This window comes from Athene cunicularia, assembly GCF_003259725.1.
Source record: "Athene cunicularia isolate RWA chromosome 2 unlocalized genomic scaffold, athCun1 chr2_part1, whole genome shotgun sequence".
Lineage (NCBI taxonomy): Eukaryota > Metazoa > Chordata > Aves > Strigiformes > Strigidae > Athene > Athene cunicularia.
This window is the reverse complement of record NW_020799095.1, coordinates 11,210,175-11,227,407: the sequence shown is the minus strand read 5'-3', so window position 1 is coordinate 11,227,407 and position 17,233 is coordinate 11,210,175. Positions and strand designations below refer to the sequence as shown.

Genomic DNA, 17,233 nt, shown 5'->3' with positions numbered 1-17,233 from the left:
GGGGGGGCGGCATATAAGTTTTAATAAATTGAGCTGGAATTCAAAAATCCTCCTTTCTCTACAGCCACCAGAAAGATAGCTGTCTCAATTCCCACCCCCACTTGCCCTCCTCCTCTTCCTCCTCCTCATTGTTGCTTTTTTTTAAACTGTATTATTTTGGGTCTTTTTGCAAGTTGGCCTCCCCGTCCGCACCCACCGTTGCCGCCCGCTCAGCGCCAGCGGGGCGACTCCGGCAGGGCTGGGGCTAGCGTTTGCCTGCCCGCCTGCCTGCTTTTTTTTGCAGGGCTGCTGGGAGTTGTGAAGGCGTGTGAGAATCCTGGGAGCTGGTGATGTCAGACCGCTTGGGTCATTTGAAGGTTAGCAGCCTGGGAAGGGTTCACGGAAAGTTCACTCGCATATATTAGGCAATTCAATCTTTCATTCCCTGTGACACAAGTAGTAGGAAGTGAGCTGTTCAGAGGCAGAAGGATCTATTCACGGCCGAGGGGGATCCCGAGTCCCTACCGGAGCCGTTTTATCCCGGGGAGGCGGGCGATCGGCACGGCGTGGGACGCGGCACGCACCCGGCGAGCGCCCGAGGAGGGGGACTGACTCTAAAGAAATTTGGGGGGAAATTGATGGGAGTTAAAACTTGGAATGCGGCTCGCTTCCCCCCATCTTGCTGGATTGGCTGGGCAGCCTGGAAAATGGTAAATGATCATTTGGATCAATTACAGGCTTTTAGCTGTGTTGTCTGTCATAATTCATGATTCTGGTCTGGGAAAAAGACCAACAGCCTACGTGCCAAAAAAGGGGCAGAGTTTGATGGAGTTGGGTGTACTTTTATGTGCCATTTTCCTCCACACCTAGAGGAAAGCACTTTTGCAGGCATTCTGTGCAGGGGGAATCATGTTTGACTGTATGGATGTTCTAGCAGTGAGCCCTGCTCAGATGCTGGATTTCTACACTGCGAGTCCGTCTTCCTGCATGCTCCAGGAGAAGGCTCTCAAAGCATGCTTCAGTGGATTGGCACAAACAGAGTGGCAACACCGGCACAGTGCTCAATGTAGGTCCCAACTGTTCTTTTTCCACTTTAAAGCTGTTATGATTATGATTATTACTATTTTATTATTTGCATGTATTTAAAAAAAGAAATAGTTGTAATTAAGCGCAAGGGTAGTGAGGGGTGGGGGGAGTTTTTTTGTGCAAAATGTGGTTTTGCAAGCCTTTTTTTTTTTTTTCTTCTGTCAAGAAAGGAAAAAGGAGAGAAGCACCAGGCTGCTTTCTGTTTATCCCATCTCATGTAGCATATTGATCCTAACAATAGTTGTGGAGCCAAGCAGGAACACATAAAATTATAATATAATATGGCAAATACTTGCAAAACTCCAACCAGTGAAGGGCAAATTTACATAACATCTCTATGGTAGTTTTTTGCTTTGCCTCCTTAATCTAATTTTGTGCCACATTTGGTAATCTGGATACATGTTGTCTCGAAGTGCATTTTAGCAGAGCAGCCAAGCAATTAAAATGCTGCTCCATACAGTTCTTGCAAAGATGTGGAATTGCAGTGGGTAGGTGCCATTCCAAAAATCCAACAGTAGTTTTAAGTTTCCTAAGAAAAGGCAATATTTCTTTGTACTGACCTTGCTGCCACCTTTCTTCTTCACTTTGTTGCTCTAAGAAGTTGCTGTTTTGCTAGAAAACTACTTACTGTGAACACCCTTTGAGTTTAACCATCAATTATTTCTATACCTTATGATTCAGGCAGTGTGGCAGTGGTAACAGAAGAGGGAGAGTTAGTGGTAGGACACTTCTGAAAATGTATTATTACGTTATAGGGTTGTGATTTGTTGCTGAAATACATAGATGCTAAACAACGGCAGTATTTTAACACCACAGTCTCAAGTTTGAGAAATGACAAAAAGTGCCAGAAAGCAGCACCTTATACTCTGCATAAAAGCTTGCAGGATGCTTCACTGCTCTGACGGTGATTTAGATAAATGACTTGGCTATCTATCAAAATGTTTTTAGCATGCTCTCGGTCACTTCAGTACACCATTAACCGTATAATACGGTTTGAAATTTTTGGTTTATGGTGTGTTATAAAGTTACCTAGGAATTAGAATAGTTCTCCCTTTGATACGATTTATCTCACACGGGTGGAGGGGGGAACTGAATAACAATTTTTAAAATGTTTGATGAAATAGTGTGTTTTTCACTCTGCTCAAAAGTTTTCAGTCACCATATGACGTTTGTGTGGGTTGAGTAATGAAAACAAAATTGTAAAAATCAGTGACTACCAGCCTGCGACACTGCAAATGTTTTGATGTCTTTACAATTAAAATTAGACTGTGAAGTTCATCATGGGATGTTTATTTTCTCCGCGCTGTTTTCAAAATGCTTCAAACAATAAATGAAACAAAGCTTTTACTTCAAAATAATATTACTAGCTATCAGTTAGGGAAAACAAAAAACCCAAAGCAGATGTTTTACTAAAAATCTGTTTTCCTTCTTCCATGGTTTAAACTTTAGTGTAACTTCAGCGGTGGTATTGCGGAAACTTGGAATTAAATAAACTTTCCTGGAGTAGGACGCATATGCTGTCGTTAAAAGCTTACATTCACAAAATATTCTTTAGATAACTTCTGGTGTAAAAATGCCCTGCTCATTTTCTTGTATGTTGTTAATACCTAGAAGCAAGATTTTTAAAAACAAAATATATGGTGTTTGTTCTTGGGCAAGTTAAACATAGGATTACCCTTATCAGAATGGAATGAGTGGTAAATATGTAATTTGCCTAGGGCCTGTGATAAGAGACAAGTGTTGATAACAGCAAAGTTTAGCTAATCAAAGAAACTCATATTAACAAGAGTAAATAAAAAATCCAGGAAAATGCATTCAGGAATCCAGTCTCGTAACTTTGTAAGCAATGGGATTAATCTTCACTGCATGGGAATTTAAAATCAGGATGAAACCTGAATCATAATACGGTGGCTGTAATTTGAACTGTGAAAGTTAATGGTATAGAAATGTGAAAAAGCAATTTAGTTAGGGTCCAAATGAAGAATTCTGTTTGATTTCTAGAGCAAGTTTTGTTTTAAATTTTGAAGAAAGTATAAGCACTTTATGTGTATGGGTAAATATATGTAAACGGATTATAAAATACTAAAATTCTCTCAACATCTAAGAATTTACCTTGCATCTCATGAAAATAATGACAAAACCAGAATTTTTGTGGTCCAGAAAGCTTTTAATGATTTAAAGGTTGCTTTAGTGCTTATAAATACAAAGATAGCAATGTTTAATTCTAACTCAAGTGTTTCTTGATTTTCTGTTTTTATGAAGACCTCTGTGATTTAATGGAATGTAATCATAACCAAATTTTGAAATTATTAGACATGTAATAGATAGGGTTTTTGTCTAGTTTGTTGTTTTATTTTTGGCTCTGCCATAAAAGCAGTACACCTGCAGCCATTGCTTTAGGCCTTAGAAATATTGCTTTGATGGAGACGTGATTGTAGAGTAAAAGGTAAATGGTTGTTGAGGGAATAATACATGGATAGTGCAAACTCTGAACAGGCCAGTAACAATCCCAAACAGCATCAGAGTTTCAACTGAAATGCTAACAAAATTGGCCATTGCAGGGGTTAGGGCAGAATGCTGTAGGTCTCCAACTTCAGCACATCTTCACTATGTTAATCCCGTTACGATTCACTAAGCAAGCGCACTCCTGCAGCATCACAAATTTTCTAGTCCATGAGGGTCTGCAAAGTAAAAATAGAGAGTAAGGCACAACCCAAACATGACCTTAACTTGTGTGGTATTTTTTTCCTCCCCCCTGTGGGAGGAAAAACCTGCTATGGGTTTGCAATGCAAAGGTTAGCCACTGTGTATTGCAAGATGTGTTATGAGCACACAGAAAAATACCTAATTTCATGCTCATACTTGTTTATGTTTTATGTGATATTGGTTATATTGTTGTAGGCTTAAAAATAAATTATTTATTTGCAAGGAAAATTACGGACTCAGAAATGTGAGTAGAACCAGCTGCACTTTTAATCATGAGCCATTCTCAGTCCTTTGCTCATAAGGTAAAAATCAGATCAGTATGATCAAGTTAGACAAGAATAGTTCTTAAGAGGACAAAAGAGTTAAGATTGCAAGAATGAGTAATTTATACTTTTTAAAGTAAGGTAGAATTTTCTGCTCACTCATAGTGCAGCGACACCAAATACTGAGAGAAAATGAGTAACTTCTGTTGAAATGTGAGCAAACTAAATACTGCGGAAGTGGAAACAGGACAGGCCCTGAGAGAGGAGCTGCAAGGAATGGCAGATTGGCCTTGGAAAAGCCTATTAGAAAAGTCTTCGTTCGTCTTCATTAATTAAACAGGCAAAAAACCAAGTGAGCAGGCCCAAACAAACAAACAAACAAAAAGAGTAAGTTTGTTTGGCAGTATGTAGTGTTTCAGCTAATTATGTCAAGTATAAGACTATTGCCTACCATCTTTTGTTAGGCTTAGAAGAGTAAGAAATTTGATGAAGGCAAAAGTTATGGTTATGGCAGCAGACATAATAGGATGTCGAGGCTCATGTAGTCTACAGTTCTTATTTCAGTTTGGTGGGAAGTGTGTTTGCCCAGAGAGGATCTAGCAGGTATTAACTTTCAGAAAGTCTGTGAAGATGGGACTCCAGAAGGCATGCGTTTTCCTTCTGAATTCCAGATTATTGCAATGTTTGGGTCAGGTTCTCCTTCCCTGCAAGCACTGGAAACATCTGTCCTCAACAGAAAAAAGTTCGGTACTTTATTTTCTTTCATCTTTCTGAATTTAAAAACAAACATTTTGAAGTGAAGGACTTGTAATCTGCATTCCCAAGTATCAAATTGCTGCAGGTGTGTTTGCTAGTGCCCAGAAGGCAAGATGTGTTTGAACCAGGTTATTTTCTTTAAAGTTCATCTATAAACTTTACAGCTAAATCACTCGGTCTGATTTGCTTAGGGATAGTCTTTGTTTAAATTTTTATACTTGTAGCTTAATGGCCTGAAATATGTGGTGAGATGTGTTTGATTCTGATCCCCTTCATTCAAAACAAAAATTGCACAGGAATATTTTTCTTCCAAATTAATTGAAACGAGAATGACTGTTCTCTACGTAGAGTCTGATACAGTCAGCCTGATTCAGCTGCTGGCACAGGAGAACTAATGGACACACACCACTGTCAGAAACTCCTGCAGACAAAAATGATGAGAGGCGTTCGCTGGTGAAATTAGGGTGGGATAAACCTGGAGGAAAAGCAATGTATCTTTGGGTGACTCCCTGCTTGCCTAATGAGTCTGTGCAGCAAAGGTGCAACTTGTCAGAACAAAGCCAGGCTGTCGCGACAGTGCCTAGAAGAGGGTTTCGGCGAAGTTAAGGAGTTGAAAGAGAGAGATAATGTTTCAAACAACGAAGTTAGTCATCCTCACATCCAGTTAAATCCCCACTTAGTGCTGAGCCGTCTTGGTTAAACATGTGTGCATCACGCCTGCACCGCAGCCAAGGGGCTTTGCTCGGGGGTGTGCGGGGAGCGAGGCGCCCCAGTCGGCAGATTATGCTTCCACCTCCCCTAAACACCCCAAGTGACTGGTTTTGCTCAGGTCTAATTTATACACGGCCCTTTACGCAGCTGATGAAGTGCGGCTGTGTTACACAGCCAGCATTTCGATTTGGGAGCGGGGTTGTGAAAGGGACATTGTGCTCCGAAGGACTGCTGTCTGCTGCAGTCGGCCACGCCGTGCCCCGTCCTATTGAAGGCTCAAAAGCAGAGCACAGCTGCGATGAGTTTCCAGATCTGTTTGGCCGTGGGGACTGGTGCTGGTATGCGTGCGAGCTGGGGGGAGCATCACTCTCCCCCTTGCAGTTTCTGCCTAGGGGGCTGGCAGCAGCCTCCAACAACGAATTTACCGGGGCGGGTGGCTGGGGCCAAATTAGCTGTGGTTTCGGAGGGCTTTCCAGAAGCTTTGCTAGGCTGTAGCGCACAGCCCCATGAGGAAGGATATCAGTTGATGTATAAAATGGCCAAGGAGCTTCGGTAAATAGACTTTACCCTTCAAATCCAGAGGTCCTGGCAGCGGCTATGCGGGAGGGTGGGGTTGTACTTTTCCCCTTCCTGTACTTGGACACTTTTGATTATCCAGACTTTCTGGGACTGAGCAGGGCTGCCTAATAACAAAGCCTGCCTAATATAATTGCCTAAATAGGCCTATTGTCCTTTTCAAGTCACTGTGCTGTGAAATCTTTCAACTTTTTGCTAAAAATGTTGCATCTAAGGTTTAGATGGCTTAGTGGCTGCAGCGAGGAGGAGATACTTTTCCCTCATTTCTCATTGCAGCATGGTTGAGAAGCTGATTATATTCCTGCCCCCTATTGATGTTTACTCCTTTTAGGAAGCAAATATTTTAGCCCCTTTTGGCAGGGTAAACTGCCAAAAGTAATAGGCCTGGAAATACAAAGCTATGATTGATTTTGACCTTTGCTCATGTGCATGAAGTCTGTCCCCATGCAGTGTGACCCATGCCACTTCTTGCTGAAATCTAAGCCCTTTCAAACTAAATGGAACCATGAAAATACAAGTCACAAAATGCTCAAAACTATTCCAAAGTGACAGAATAATCATTTTTCTGTACTGCAAGCAAACATATAGGCAGAAGGGTAGCAAAAGTGGATTTTCTATCAGGCAAACTGAGAGTAATGTCTTTCGTCTGCTTTTGCTTTTTATGAGAAACATATTCTAGGTACAAAATAAACAAACTAGTATCATGTGGGAATGATTCTTCTGTGCAGTTTTTCGGTCACAGTAATCTAAGCTGTTTCTCTTAATTGTAATCCGTAAACAACTTTCATCCAAACCCATGGATTTTAAAGTGTCTTTTTACAAATAATCTGAGATCTGGGATTTTATTAATCCATCGTTGTATGAGCAAATGTGTTCCAAAAGTTAAGAATGTCAGAAACAGTAGCCTAAAGTTAGCATCCTAAATCCGCATTTCATGGCTTCATTTCCAAATATGCTGAGCATCTAGGAGCTCCCTCAGCACTTTTTAAAACAGGCCGCATATTTATGTGACCAAATACTATTTAGAACCTTCATTTAATATTAAAAATTTTGAAATGACTTTCCCACTTCCCCCACACTAATGAAAAAGTAAATTCAGTGACAGAGTTTACAACATTAACAGTGGAGAGACACTTAAGAAGACAAAGTAGAACTTGGTTCTAAAAATACATTCCTCTCCTATAAATTTACAAGTCAAACGAGTGTTTTTTCCCTGTATTTGGTCTGACTCTCGGATTCCTCCGATTCTGTTTGCTTCCTTGCATTAAATTAGTTTGCTCATCAGATATTAATCCAAGACAGTTTCAAACTTGTGGTATAGATTTTAATAGCTAGATTAACTTTATATACTCACTCATCATTAGCAGCTGCTCGGGATTGTTTTCCCAGTGGCAGCAAATTAATATGACTGTGGTCGCTGTGCATTTTGCTTGGTGGGGGAGGAGGGGGAAATCTAGCTTCCTTCAGCTCATTTCAGTAATCTGAATAGGAGCGGAGAACTTGCATCATGTGATGGGGCAGCTCTCGGCAGCTCACCAGCATGGGGTCCCTGTGTGAGAACCTCCCTTGTACATGACAATCTGATAAGGATATCATGTGGTTTAGAAACACATTCCCACAATGTTCACTTCTTTGTCCCTTTATTTGGGAGTGAGTAGGAAAAAAACTTTTAACAAACTAATGTCAGCCCTTATATAACTGACCCCACTTTCTGTTAGTGTTCTGTTTGAGCCTTGCAACTTCTTCAAATACTTTTGTTAGGAGAGATGGAAATATAATCCAGCAAGTCTGTGTAAAGGATCCTAGACACAGAGTATATAATATACCTTCTGTTCCCCTTGGACAAGGTGATTTTTCTTTCCCCTGCTTATACCATATATAAACTGAATATTATAAAACTATGTAAGTTAAATATACACGTGCGAGTGACACTTGTGTAGGTTTAATAGGTTAAAGCTTGAATGAGTATTTATAAATTCTCAGAGTGCTCTGGATCTTCACCACTAAGGACATGATGTTAAAGTCTGTCCATAGTTTGGAGGGATTTCTGGTTTATGCACTTTCAGTGACTTATATTTTATACTCTTAAGTGCATCCCCTAAGAAAAAAAGCAGAGAAAATTCTTGCAGCAAAGAGATTTTTTAGCACCACTTAGTTTCTTTTAATGGTTTGGAGGATCTCTTTCTATTGAACCATAATATTTTTCTCTAGGCTCACATTGTATTTTTAGCAAGGATCTTTGAGCAATAAAATGCCAAATTAAGTATATTTTTGTCTTTTAGAGCCTTATCTGGTGAAGTATTTAATGCACTCAGGACTCCACCCTTGATTTTAATAAGAGGTTCAGATACAGAGTGGCCATATGAATGACCCTTTAGTGTATTTATGTACCTGTTATTTTACAAAATACCAGTAAAAAGCTTATGCCATTGTGCTGGATGTTCAGCACAATGAGCATCCAACATTTCTTCTTAGGAAGAAAGAAGAATCATTTTCCTTTGAAAGATATTTAGTAGAGGTGTGGAACAATTAAACAAGTTGCCTGGTGTTGCACCAACCAGAGACGACTTAGATTTAACTCAGATTTTCTTCAGTGACTGTTCCAATCCTAGAAAGCCATTTGTGCCCATAAGATACAAAGAGTGGCAGGAATGATTCAATTTAAAAAAAAAAAAAACCAAACCAAAACCAAAACAAACCCACAAGAAAACAGTCAAATAACACAAAAAGTCTTTTGAATCCTGTGATTTTTATTTTTTTTTTATCTGAACACAGCTTGTGGTGAGTTCCTGAAATGGCCATTACACCACTCCAGTGGTCCTCTCTGCCACGCAGGCTGGTGGTGCAGCAGCACATCACATAGAGGTGTATTGTATCTCTTTTCCTATGAGACTTCATCGTCATCTTCCAGTCTTGTACCAGAATCATTCATCTGCCTGCTGATGACTGATACCAAGAGGATTCCTGGGTTCCTGCATAAGTGTATGTAAAGGCGTCTGAGGTGATTTAAATATTTCACTTGTTCACAGATCCCAATCTGGGATTGAGGTGTTCAGGCAGGGTGCAGCCATAGCTGGGCTCTCGGGAGTCTCGGTGCGTCCTGCCCCCAGCACTGTTGCTCAGGGACTGGCTGCGGGCAGAGATGGGGACAGGGAGCAGGCTCCTCTGCCGCTCACCTCTTTCCATCTCCCGAACGCCTCTTTCATTCCTCATCTCGTACCCAAAAACCCACAATGAAGACCAGCGTTGCCTGTCTTTCCAAGACTGAACATTCACTCGCACACAAAGAAAAAGGAGTTAGAAAACTGTGTCACAGTGCCATCTGGCGATACCTGCCCAAACCTTCCCGTTGGTGAGGACTGCGGCCGCTGAGGCAGTTGATCCGCAGGCGGATGCTTTCCCCAGGACCCTGGTTCAGGCGCAGGGAGGTGCCTGTGCCTCCTGCAAAGCTGGACTCTGAGGGTTTTTGCACAACTCTCTGGGTTGCTCTAATCAAAGATCCTATCTTCTCCACAAACCTTCTCTTCCTAGCAGAGAGCACTGATCCACCAATCTGCTGTTTTGGCTTGGGGCACAAGTCAAGGGACTGGCTAAAAAAAGTCACATATGTCAGGTTTTTCATTGTTAAGATCAGGTCCTGGGGTGTGTGTGTGTGTGTGTGTGTTTGTAAGCACTTCTTCATGCTTCTGCCTCTCAACTTTTGGTCTTTCTTTTCTTACCCCTCACTTTCAAGAGTGTTCCTTTGCATTGCTGTTCGAGTTTCCCCTTTTTATTAATTTGAGGAAGAAATTTTATTACCTATGGATCAGGGTACATGTCAGGTCCTCCTTAAGTGGCTGGATGAAAAGTCTCAGAGATCTGTTTTTCTGAAAGATCCTTCTGTTTTCACCCCACACTTAGAACACTGAGATGTAAAATGCAGAACAAATGGCAAATCAGCTACGTCTTTTGGATATTTATGCAGTGTCTTTGATGAGGGGGCCTAACTGAAGAATATACTTTTCCCAAGTCCTCGTCCCCCAGTAAACCTTAGTCTTCATCTCTCCATTTGGAGAGCGCATTCCAGCTGTGTTTTTTTAGTTTTGCATATTGTCACATGCTATGCAGGTTAGGTATGTGAACCGCGCGTCCTTCTATGCTTTGCATGTATTGCCACATTGACTTCTCTGAAACCATGCCAAGAAGGATCCATTATCTCTCCGAAGTTTTGAAATGAAGCCTCTGGCTGCCTGCAAGAAGTCAGAGCTGACTCACATCCTTCTGTGTTTTTTTTCTTATCCGAATCCTTTCCTTTCTCTGTGTTTTGGAGAGGTCCTGCAAGACTTCATGGTTGAAGTACAAGCTCTGTGTTAGGAAGCACTGCCTGTCTGGAGGTGGTTTGGAAAAATAGCTGTTCCCCTCTCCCTGAAATGGAGTCCAGTATGAACACTGCAATTGTTCCCAGGGGCTGTTTTCACCTTTACCAAAATGTGAAAGTGGACCTTAGTTAAAGCATGATACACCGACACTGCCCAATAATGCTGTGTTTGTTATGTTTTCCCTAACCTTAATTTCTGTGCAGAATAAGAAAATACTCTGACGAAAAGAGGTGAGGAAGGAATGACGCAATTAAATGAGATTAAATCAGAGTATCAGTTTCCCTGGAACACGTATTTGGCTCCTTACCAACAATCTTTTCCCCGTTTTTCAAATAAACACATATTTTCACATGATAACTCTATTTGAAATATTAATGTTTCCAGGGCTACATTACCTTTGTTTCTTCATCAAAGTCCATTACTATGAAAAGGCGACTGCTGTTCCTTAGGCTGTTTCAGCTTCAAAAGAATTTTAGGGCCTGGTCTGTTGGAAAGCTTGGGGGTATAATTAGTGAAAATGGAAATAGATGCAAGAGAAATTTAGTTCCTGATGTTTTAATTTAGTGTAGTACTGCCATGTGTTGTTGAAGAGGATTCTTAAAGGCAAACATAATTATTTCATTATGGTCTTCAGAATGCTTTCATTGGTCTTAATGACAAGAAGCTGCATAAGAAGTCATACATTTTAATTAGACCTTCTTATATTTACATCAGATAAATAACAAATAATTGATGAAAAACAAGTCTTCTGAATGGATGATTTCACACGGAGCTCTGGTTACAGTTTAATGATAAAACATTTCTCTTATTGCTTTGCATTTTAATTATCTAGAATTATTACTCTAGCAGAGATCTCAAAATACTGTTATTTCCATGCATTTCATTAAATTGACAATTTATATAGACTCCGAAGCTAAGAGAGAAGGTGTTTTTCAACATATATCCCTTACAATCAGTTTCTAGGTTTATTAATTTAATATTTAATTTCACTGTGGCTGCTCCTTCCCTGGCAGTGCTCAAGACCAGGTTGGACGAGGCTTTGAGCAACCTGGTCTATTGGAAGGTGTCCCTGCCCATGGTGGGGGGTTGGAACTAGATGGTGTTTAAGGTCCTTCCCAACACAAACTGTTCTATGATTTCTGTGATTTTGCTCTCATTTCTTACATTGCTTTCATTCATCTTTTTTTCCTGGTGATAGACTCTCCAGTAAAAGCTAGTGGGAGGAGTCAGACCTTTTCCGATGTCTTCAAGTCCCGCCATTGTTAGCAACCCAAAACTCCTGTAGAGGTCAAGGAGTATGAAATTGTAGGAATTCTAGTGGAATTTTCTAAGGAAAAAATCGGTGCCTCTTCCTCACCAGCTTAGTTGAAAGTTGTATTCCTAAATCTCTTTAATTTACTTTTAAAATCTCACCAATACCCTTTTATAATTGTGTGTATGCCTGCAGGGGCATTTAAAATACCTGTATTTTTTCTTTATCCCCTTTATTGGACACTTCATAATTCCAAGAGAAATTATTTTAGAGTTTTGCTACTTGCAAGGGTCTGTCATGTTTGCAAGCTCTCCAGCCTTTCATTTTTGTAACAAAACATATTTCACATGATTCATTCCTGAGAGTATACAGAACACTAATTGTTGTTATTGATTTTAAATTTCGCAACCATTACAAGTAACCCAGATGAGTGGCAGATAAAGAGTAATAATCCATGGAGTTCTGGAAGTGTTTCATGTTTGTCTGTAGTACTTTATGTGATCAATAGTAACTGCCCCATTGAAACTAACTGCTGTATCAAATAACAGTAAATCAAATGAATGTGCTTACAGATTATTTATTGAAAGCTTTAATTGTTCACTAGGGCCCTGCTTATCTCAGGAAACAATAGAAAGCAGTGATCAGGCAAACTGGTTTGCAAATGCCGGGGGTGCTGTGAAACAGCGGGGTCTCCCCTGTGTCTGGGTGGTGTGAGAGCTTTCCAAAATGTTCCCCTGTCCCGCTGGGATTGTCCGTGCACTGGGATTGCGTATAGGGATTCAACCCAGGGTTAACTGGTCAGAGGTGAGTTTTCTGAGAGGATCTCTTGAGTTCACAGGTTACTCTTTTTTTAAATTATTATTTTTACAGATTGTCATCTTTGGATGCAAGCATGTCATATCTGGTGGGTTAAAGTGTGGAAAAAGAACTAATAAGATTTCCAAAAATTTCCAAGAGGCCCATGTAATGAGAGACAAAACAGGATTAGACCTTAGAAAGAAAAGTAAAGGAATACATACTAAACTTGTTCTGTGGAAAGCTTTCTTAGATATATTACAGTCTGAGGCAATTATATGCTGCTGTACAGTCGTCAGAATTGTGCAAATACTAAGAAATTAAAAGCAGTGATTTCTAACTAACAACCCAATGCCATTATATTTTACTGATTCCTTAAATTGGATGCTCTGCCTTGTCACAGTCACTTCATGAAGTAGTAGTGCCACAGGTTGGAGGTTTTCTGGACCCTAGAGTGAAATGGATAGTCTTACAGACAATTTCACTACTATTCACATTTTTTTTTAATAGCCTCGGTATGTTGTCAGTAATACTTTGGTGTGGCTTTAGAATCCTTTTGATATCAGCGGAGGCACTAAAGCTGTCCTTCAGCAAATTTGGGAAGATAGCACTGAATGAAATTTACATTTAATAACGCATCTTTCCAACCATGAAAACTGGAAAAGCGTTTGTAAAAATGAGCCTAATTTCTATAGAAAATGATGGCTGAAATCTCTCAAACATGGCAGAAGAGGTTATTCCCCTAAAAAAAAAAGTATGTTTTGTGAAACGTACTTAAATGCATATGTGTAATATTGGATAATTGTAATGTAGACATTTTAAAATTATTACAGCACAGTAGACAGAAATCTTCTGGAATTGAATCTTGCTTGAAAAAGGTAACTTCCCTTTTTCAAAGCATAAGCTTTGCCTTACATTTCTTGGGACATCAGGTATCAGGACTGAATGCTGCTTGTCCAGCTCTTTGGAAAGAGAATACTTCCTTTCTGTTGTATTCTGTATAAAGTACAGTTGACATTTTCCCTGTTTATGAGGCTGGGCTATTGCAGTCAATTGTGAACAGCTTCTCTGGGCAAAAAAACCCCAAGTCACTGTTGACTGAAGGTAGATATTGAATAAGAAAAACCAGGTGACTAGGAAATACTCCTGGCACGTGTTTGCCCACAGTACAGTGTATGCCTATTTTTTTTCTTCCGAGTGAGAATGGTACTGACAGGAAACATACAGGTAAAATTATGAACATTCCACACTCCAAGGGTTTAATAGGAAAATCCACTTCAGGTGGAGAATAGAACAGAATATTGGAAAAAGTGCTCTCCAGTCATGGTACTCATCTTGTCTCCAGTCTCTTGTGACTGTCTTATTTTATTGATCTGTGGTCTTCTAGGCAGAGAGTGGAGATACGCTCAGAGACACAGTTGCAGTGTTACTACTGCTTGGCACTAGGACACAGAGCTCCTCCCCAGCTTTCAGCTTCTATTGCACCTACTGTGAAAGGGGCAGAGGGATGTTTGCCAGGGTAACCGCACTGGCAGAAAGTAAAATGCACCTATTAAACGCAATGTCAAGGACTGAATTATAAGGAAAGGAAATCTGGTAGTGTCTTAGTTTTTCGTGGTACCTTCCGCACTGCGTTATCTTTTGGCTGGCAGGTATTCAATTCAGAAATAGTGAAAAACTGCTCAGGCAAGCATTATGGCTTGATAAACTGTATGTTTTACTTTTCCTCTCAAAAGATATTGGTGATGCTCAGTTCTTAAGTATTCCATAAACTTGAATTTCTTACATTAGCATCAGAAATGCTGAGGTGAGCTGCTCTTAGTAATGCATTGTCCTGGTCTGGCATGCTGAGGGGATGAAGGAGGACAGAGTTTATCCCTGTTTTGGTCTCAGATGCTGGAAATGTGTGTGTGCTGGAGGATGTCAGAAATGTTAAGTTTTGGTTGGTCTGCCCTTCTAGTTGCAGGTGAGCTCAAGCGATGAAAGGCATTTTATCCTGTTATGTCATGTCTAAATGGAAATAATGTATTGTTTTAATTATACCCCCCACAGTTGCAGCAGTGCAGCAATGCGGGTGCAGTTAGGCTAGTGTAAAGAAGGTCTTAACACTTACTCGGGAATTAAGCTACGTGGATGTAAAGTATCTATATACAAGCAGAGGTACCCCAGAGGTTCACTACAGTAATGTTAGGGGCACGGGAGATGCGCCCTGGGATATCTGCCTTGTTTATGAAGCTGCCTTTGCTTCTCCCAGTCTGTGCACCACCCTGTTCTCTGCAGGAAGCTGCTGCTGCATGGCAGGAGGAAATGCATGGCTCCATTTCACAGCCCGGAGCCTTGCCAGCTTCAGCAAATGGCCCTGTTTTGCAGCGGTGTGGTTGGGAAGCTGGACACGTGCTCATCCACCCGCTCTGTCAGAGGGTTGATAACCTCTGGGAAAGGGCTAGAGGGTGACTGCCTGGGGTTTGCTAGTTCAGCAGGTTTCATCCCACAAGGAAGCTGGGATGAAACCGTACTCCATAAAGAATCGTACCTCTGGGTGGCATAATGCCAAAAAGAGGTCTGCACCGAGGGCCCGAGAGCAAGATCCCAAACAAAGAGATACAAAGCTTCACAGTTGTCCATTGCCTTGTAAAAAAGGCAAGGGGCTGTGTGACAGGGGGCTGTCAAAGAAAATAAGGAATTAGACCTCCTTTTCTAAGGAAATCAAAACTTAGAATTAGCAGAACAATAAAGGCCTTCTAAAGCGAAGGCTGGAAACAATACATTTTTAATAAAATGGGCAGTTACTCTAATTGCTGAACCCCTACTGTTCAATTTCTTTTAGTGCCCTTATTCATTAAATTCAGCATACTTATACTTATTATTTACAGATGTATGCGTTTTAACTTGTATATAGAAACCATGCCTTGCAGAAAGCTGTGGATGGTATAATACTAATTTGTAAGTGTTTATTGCTGCCTATAATACGCAATTTTAAAAACAATTAAAAATAGCAGTGGAGCTCATCATTGGAGTCAACCCCAAACTGCCCATGAAAAGTGAAATATTAGTACCATGTACCACCTTAAAGGTTATAGGCCATTTGTAGTGGATTGATAGCATACCCATTAATGAAGAAATTTACCTGTTCTTAAAGATTTTAAGATCAGCAGTCTAGTTTCTAGATATTATTCTAATGTAACCCATTTAAACATATGTGATGGAGTTCATAATTGCCCTTGTAAATGGGTATAGAAAGGAGGGTACATAAATCAATTAGTGATATCCAGCAGTGTGGCTGTAATACAAATTAATTGGGATGATAAGCACTTTAACGGCTACTATACTTACTTGAAGTAGTTTTGATCACTGAATTGGCTCTTGTTGAGTCACTCTATTAATTTTAAGATTTAAAACCACCTAAAGATCAAAATGTTCTGAATTAACGGTCCTAAAGCTTGAGAAATAAAAAGACATGTAAAATATGACACAGCAAGTCACTTTTACACGTTTTTCCAAATAGAGCACAAGAGTTTTATTTTGTCCATGTGGTACTGAACAACTGTATAATAGTATTATGTGATTAAAGATACTAAAACACTTTTTTTTTTTTCTGGTTTCAAACCACAGTAAAAAGTCATGATGAATGGTGTCATAAGAACATGCTGAATATATAGAAAATAAAAAAATTTATTTGGCAGACATAGTAATACCAAAAACTAATACAAACTTGGATAGGAGGTGAATTTTGAAGAATAAAATCATTCCTTTAGTGTAATACTCGGAATTATTCTGTTTCGATGCTTGAAAAGATTTGAAAATAAAAGTCCTCAAAACACTGTAAAGCATTTAATAACTATAAATTGAGGCTTTATAACTTAGTAAAATATCTGGTTGTGTGTAAAGATTATAGTAAGTATTTCATTTCCCTTGCATTTTTTTTGTTGTTGAAGATACTGGATCTGAGTTTTCTCCCATTTATGTTTACAAGTCAAGAGTCTTTCTTGGAATCAGTGAAGTGACAGCACTGTGAACAGATCTGAAAAAATAATCTGACCCCTTTTATTTTTAAGTGTTTTGTCCCTCACAATGAGCCTTTTTTCTTATTTTTGATCCTGCAGGGAAACATGCTGAATTTGTGATGATACAGTTGTATCAATAGGCCACAGAAATAGGCTCCATTTTCATAAATAAAGAATAAAGAGGCCAGAGTTCTCACCCTCTCTACATTTCTGTTGCTGCTTTGCCTACACCGCTTTACCCCAGATGAGGATCTGACCTTGGGAATTCACTGATAAAGCAAACAGAGCCTGAATTGTAAAAAAAAGTTCATTTTCAAAGGAAAATCTAACTTCACACAGGTGATAGCACAATTATATACATTTTTAAAAGAAGATCCTATTTTTTTAGTTTTGCAGTGCGGAATTTTCACTTGAGACTGATGCAATTTTGCATGGTAGTGGCCAGGCAGAAAATCAACGACCTGAAAAAACTACAGAGCTAGCATCTTTCGGATGTTTTTCTTCAGTTTTCCGTACGATTTATTTTTTTCATTTAACATGTTTTCTTTTTCATTTTGAAGGTAGGCTCCTAATACAAAGTGATGAGCTGCTGCCCTGTAAACTCTGCCGTGCCTGCCAAACCCTCCGGCCATCCTGTCTGTACACTTACTTTCACCCTGACTCCCTCATGGTGTCTGCCTGGCCATTTATTTAGTGAAAGACACTCCTGTTCTCAGTTACTAGCACATCATTAAGTCTTGCTGTCCT

At 39.9% G+C, this 17,233-nt stretch overlaps 1 protein-coding gene across 3 annotated transcripts in view; it reads left to right on the top strand.

Moving 5' to 3' along the window:
- The window catches only part of RARB (retinoic acid receptor beta), a 316,231-nt gene that overhangs the window by 225,352 nt on the left and 73,646 nt on the right, over positions 1-17,233 (top strand). The window contains exon 1 of one of the 3 annotated variants that reach the window (XM_026842515.1): positions 314-1,045. The exons of the other annotated variants lie outside the window; for them this stretch is intronic. Coding sequence (XP_026698316.1) covers positions 889-1,045 — 157 coding nt within the window. The 5' untranslated portion in view covers positions 314-888. Of the gene's footprint in view, positions 1-313; positions 1,046-17,233 lie in introns of those variants that run through there. 3 annotated transcript variants of the gene reach the window in all.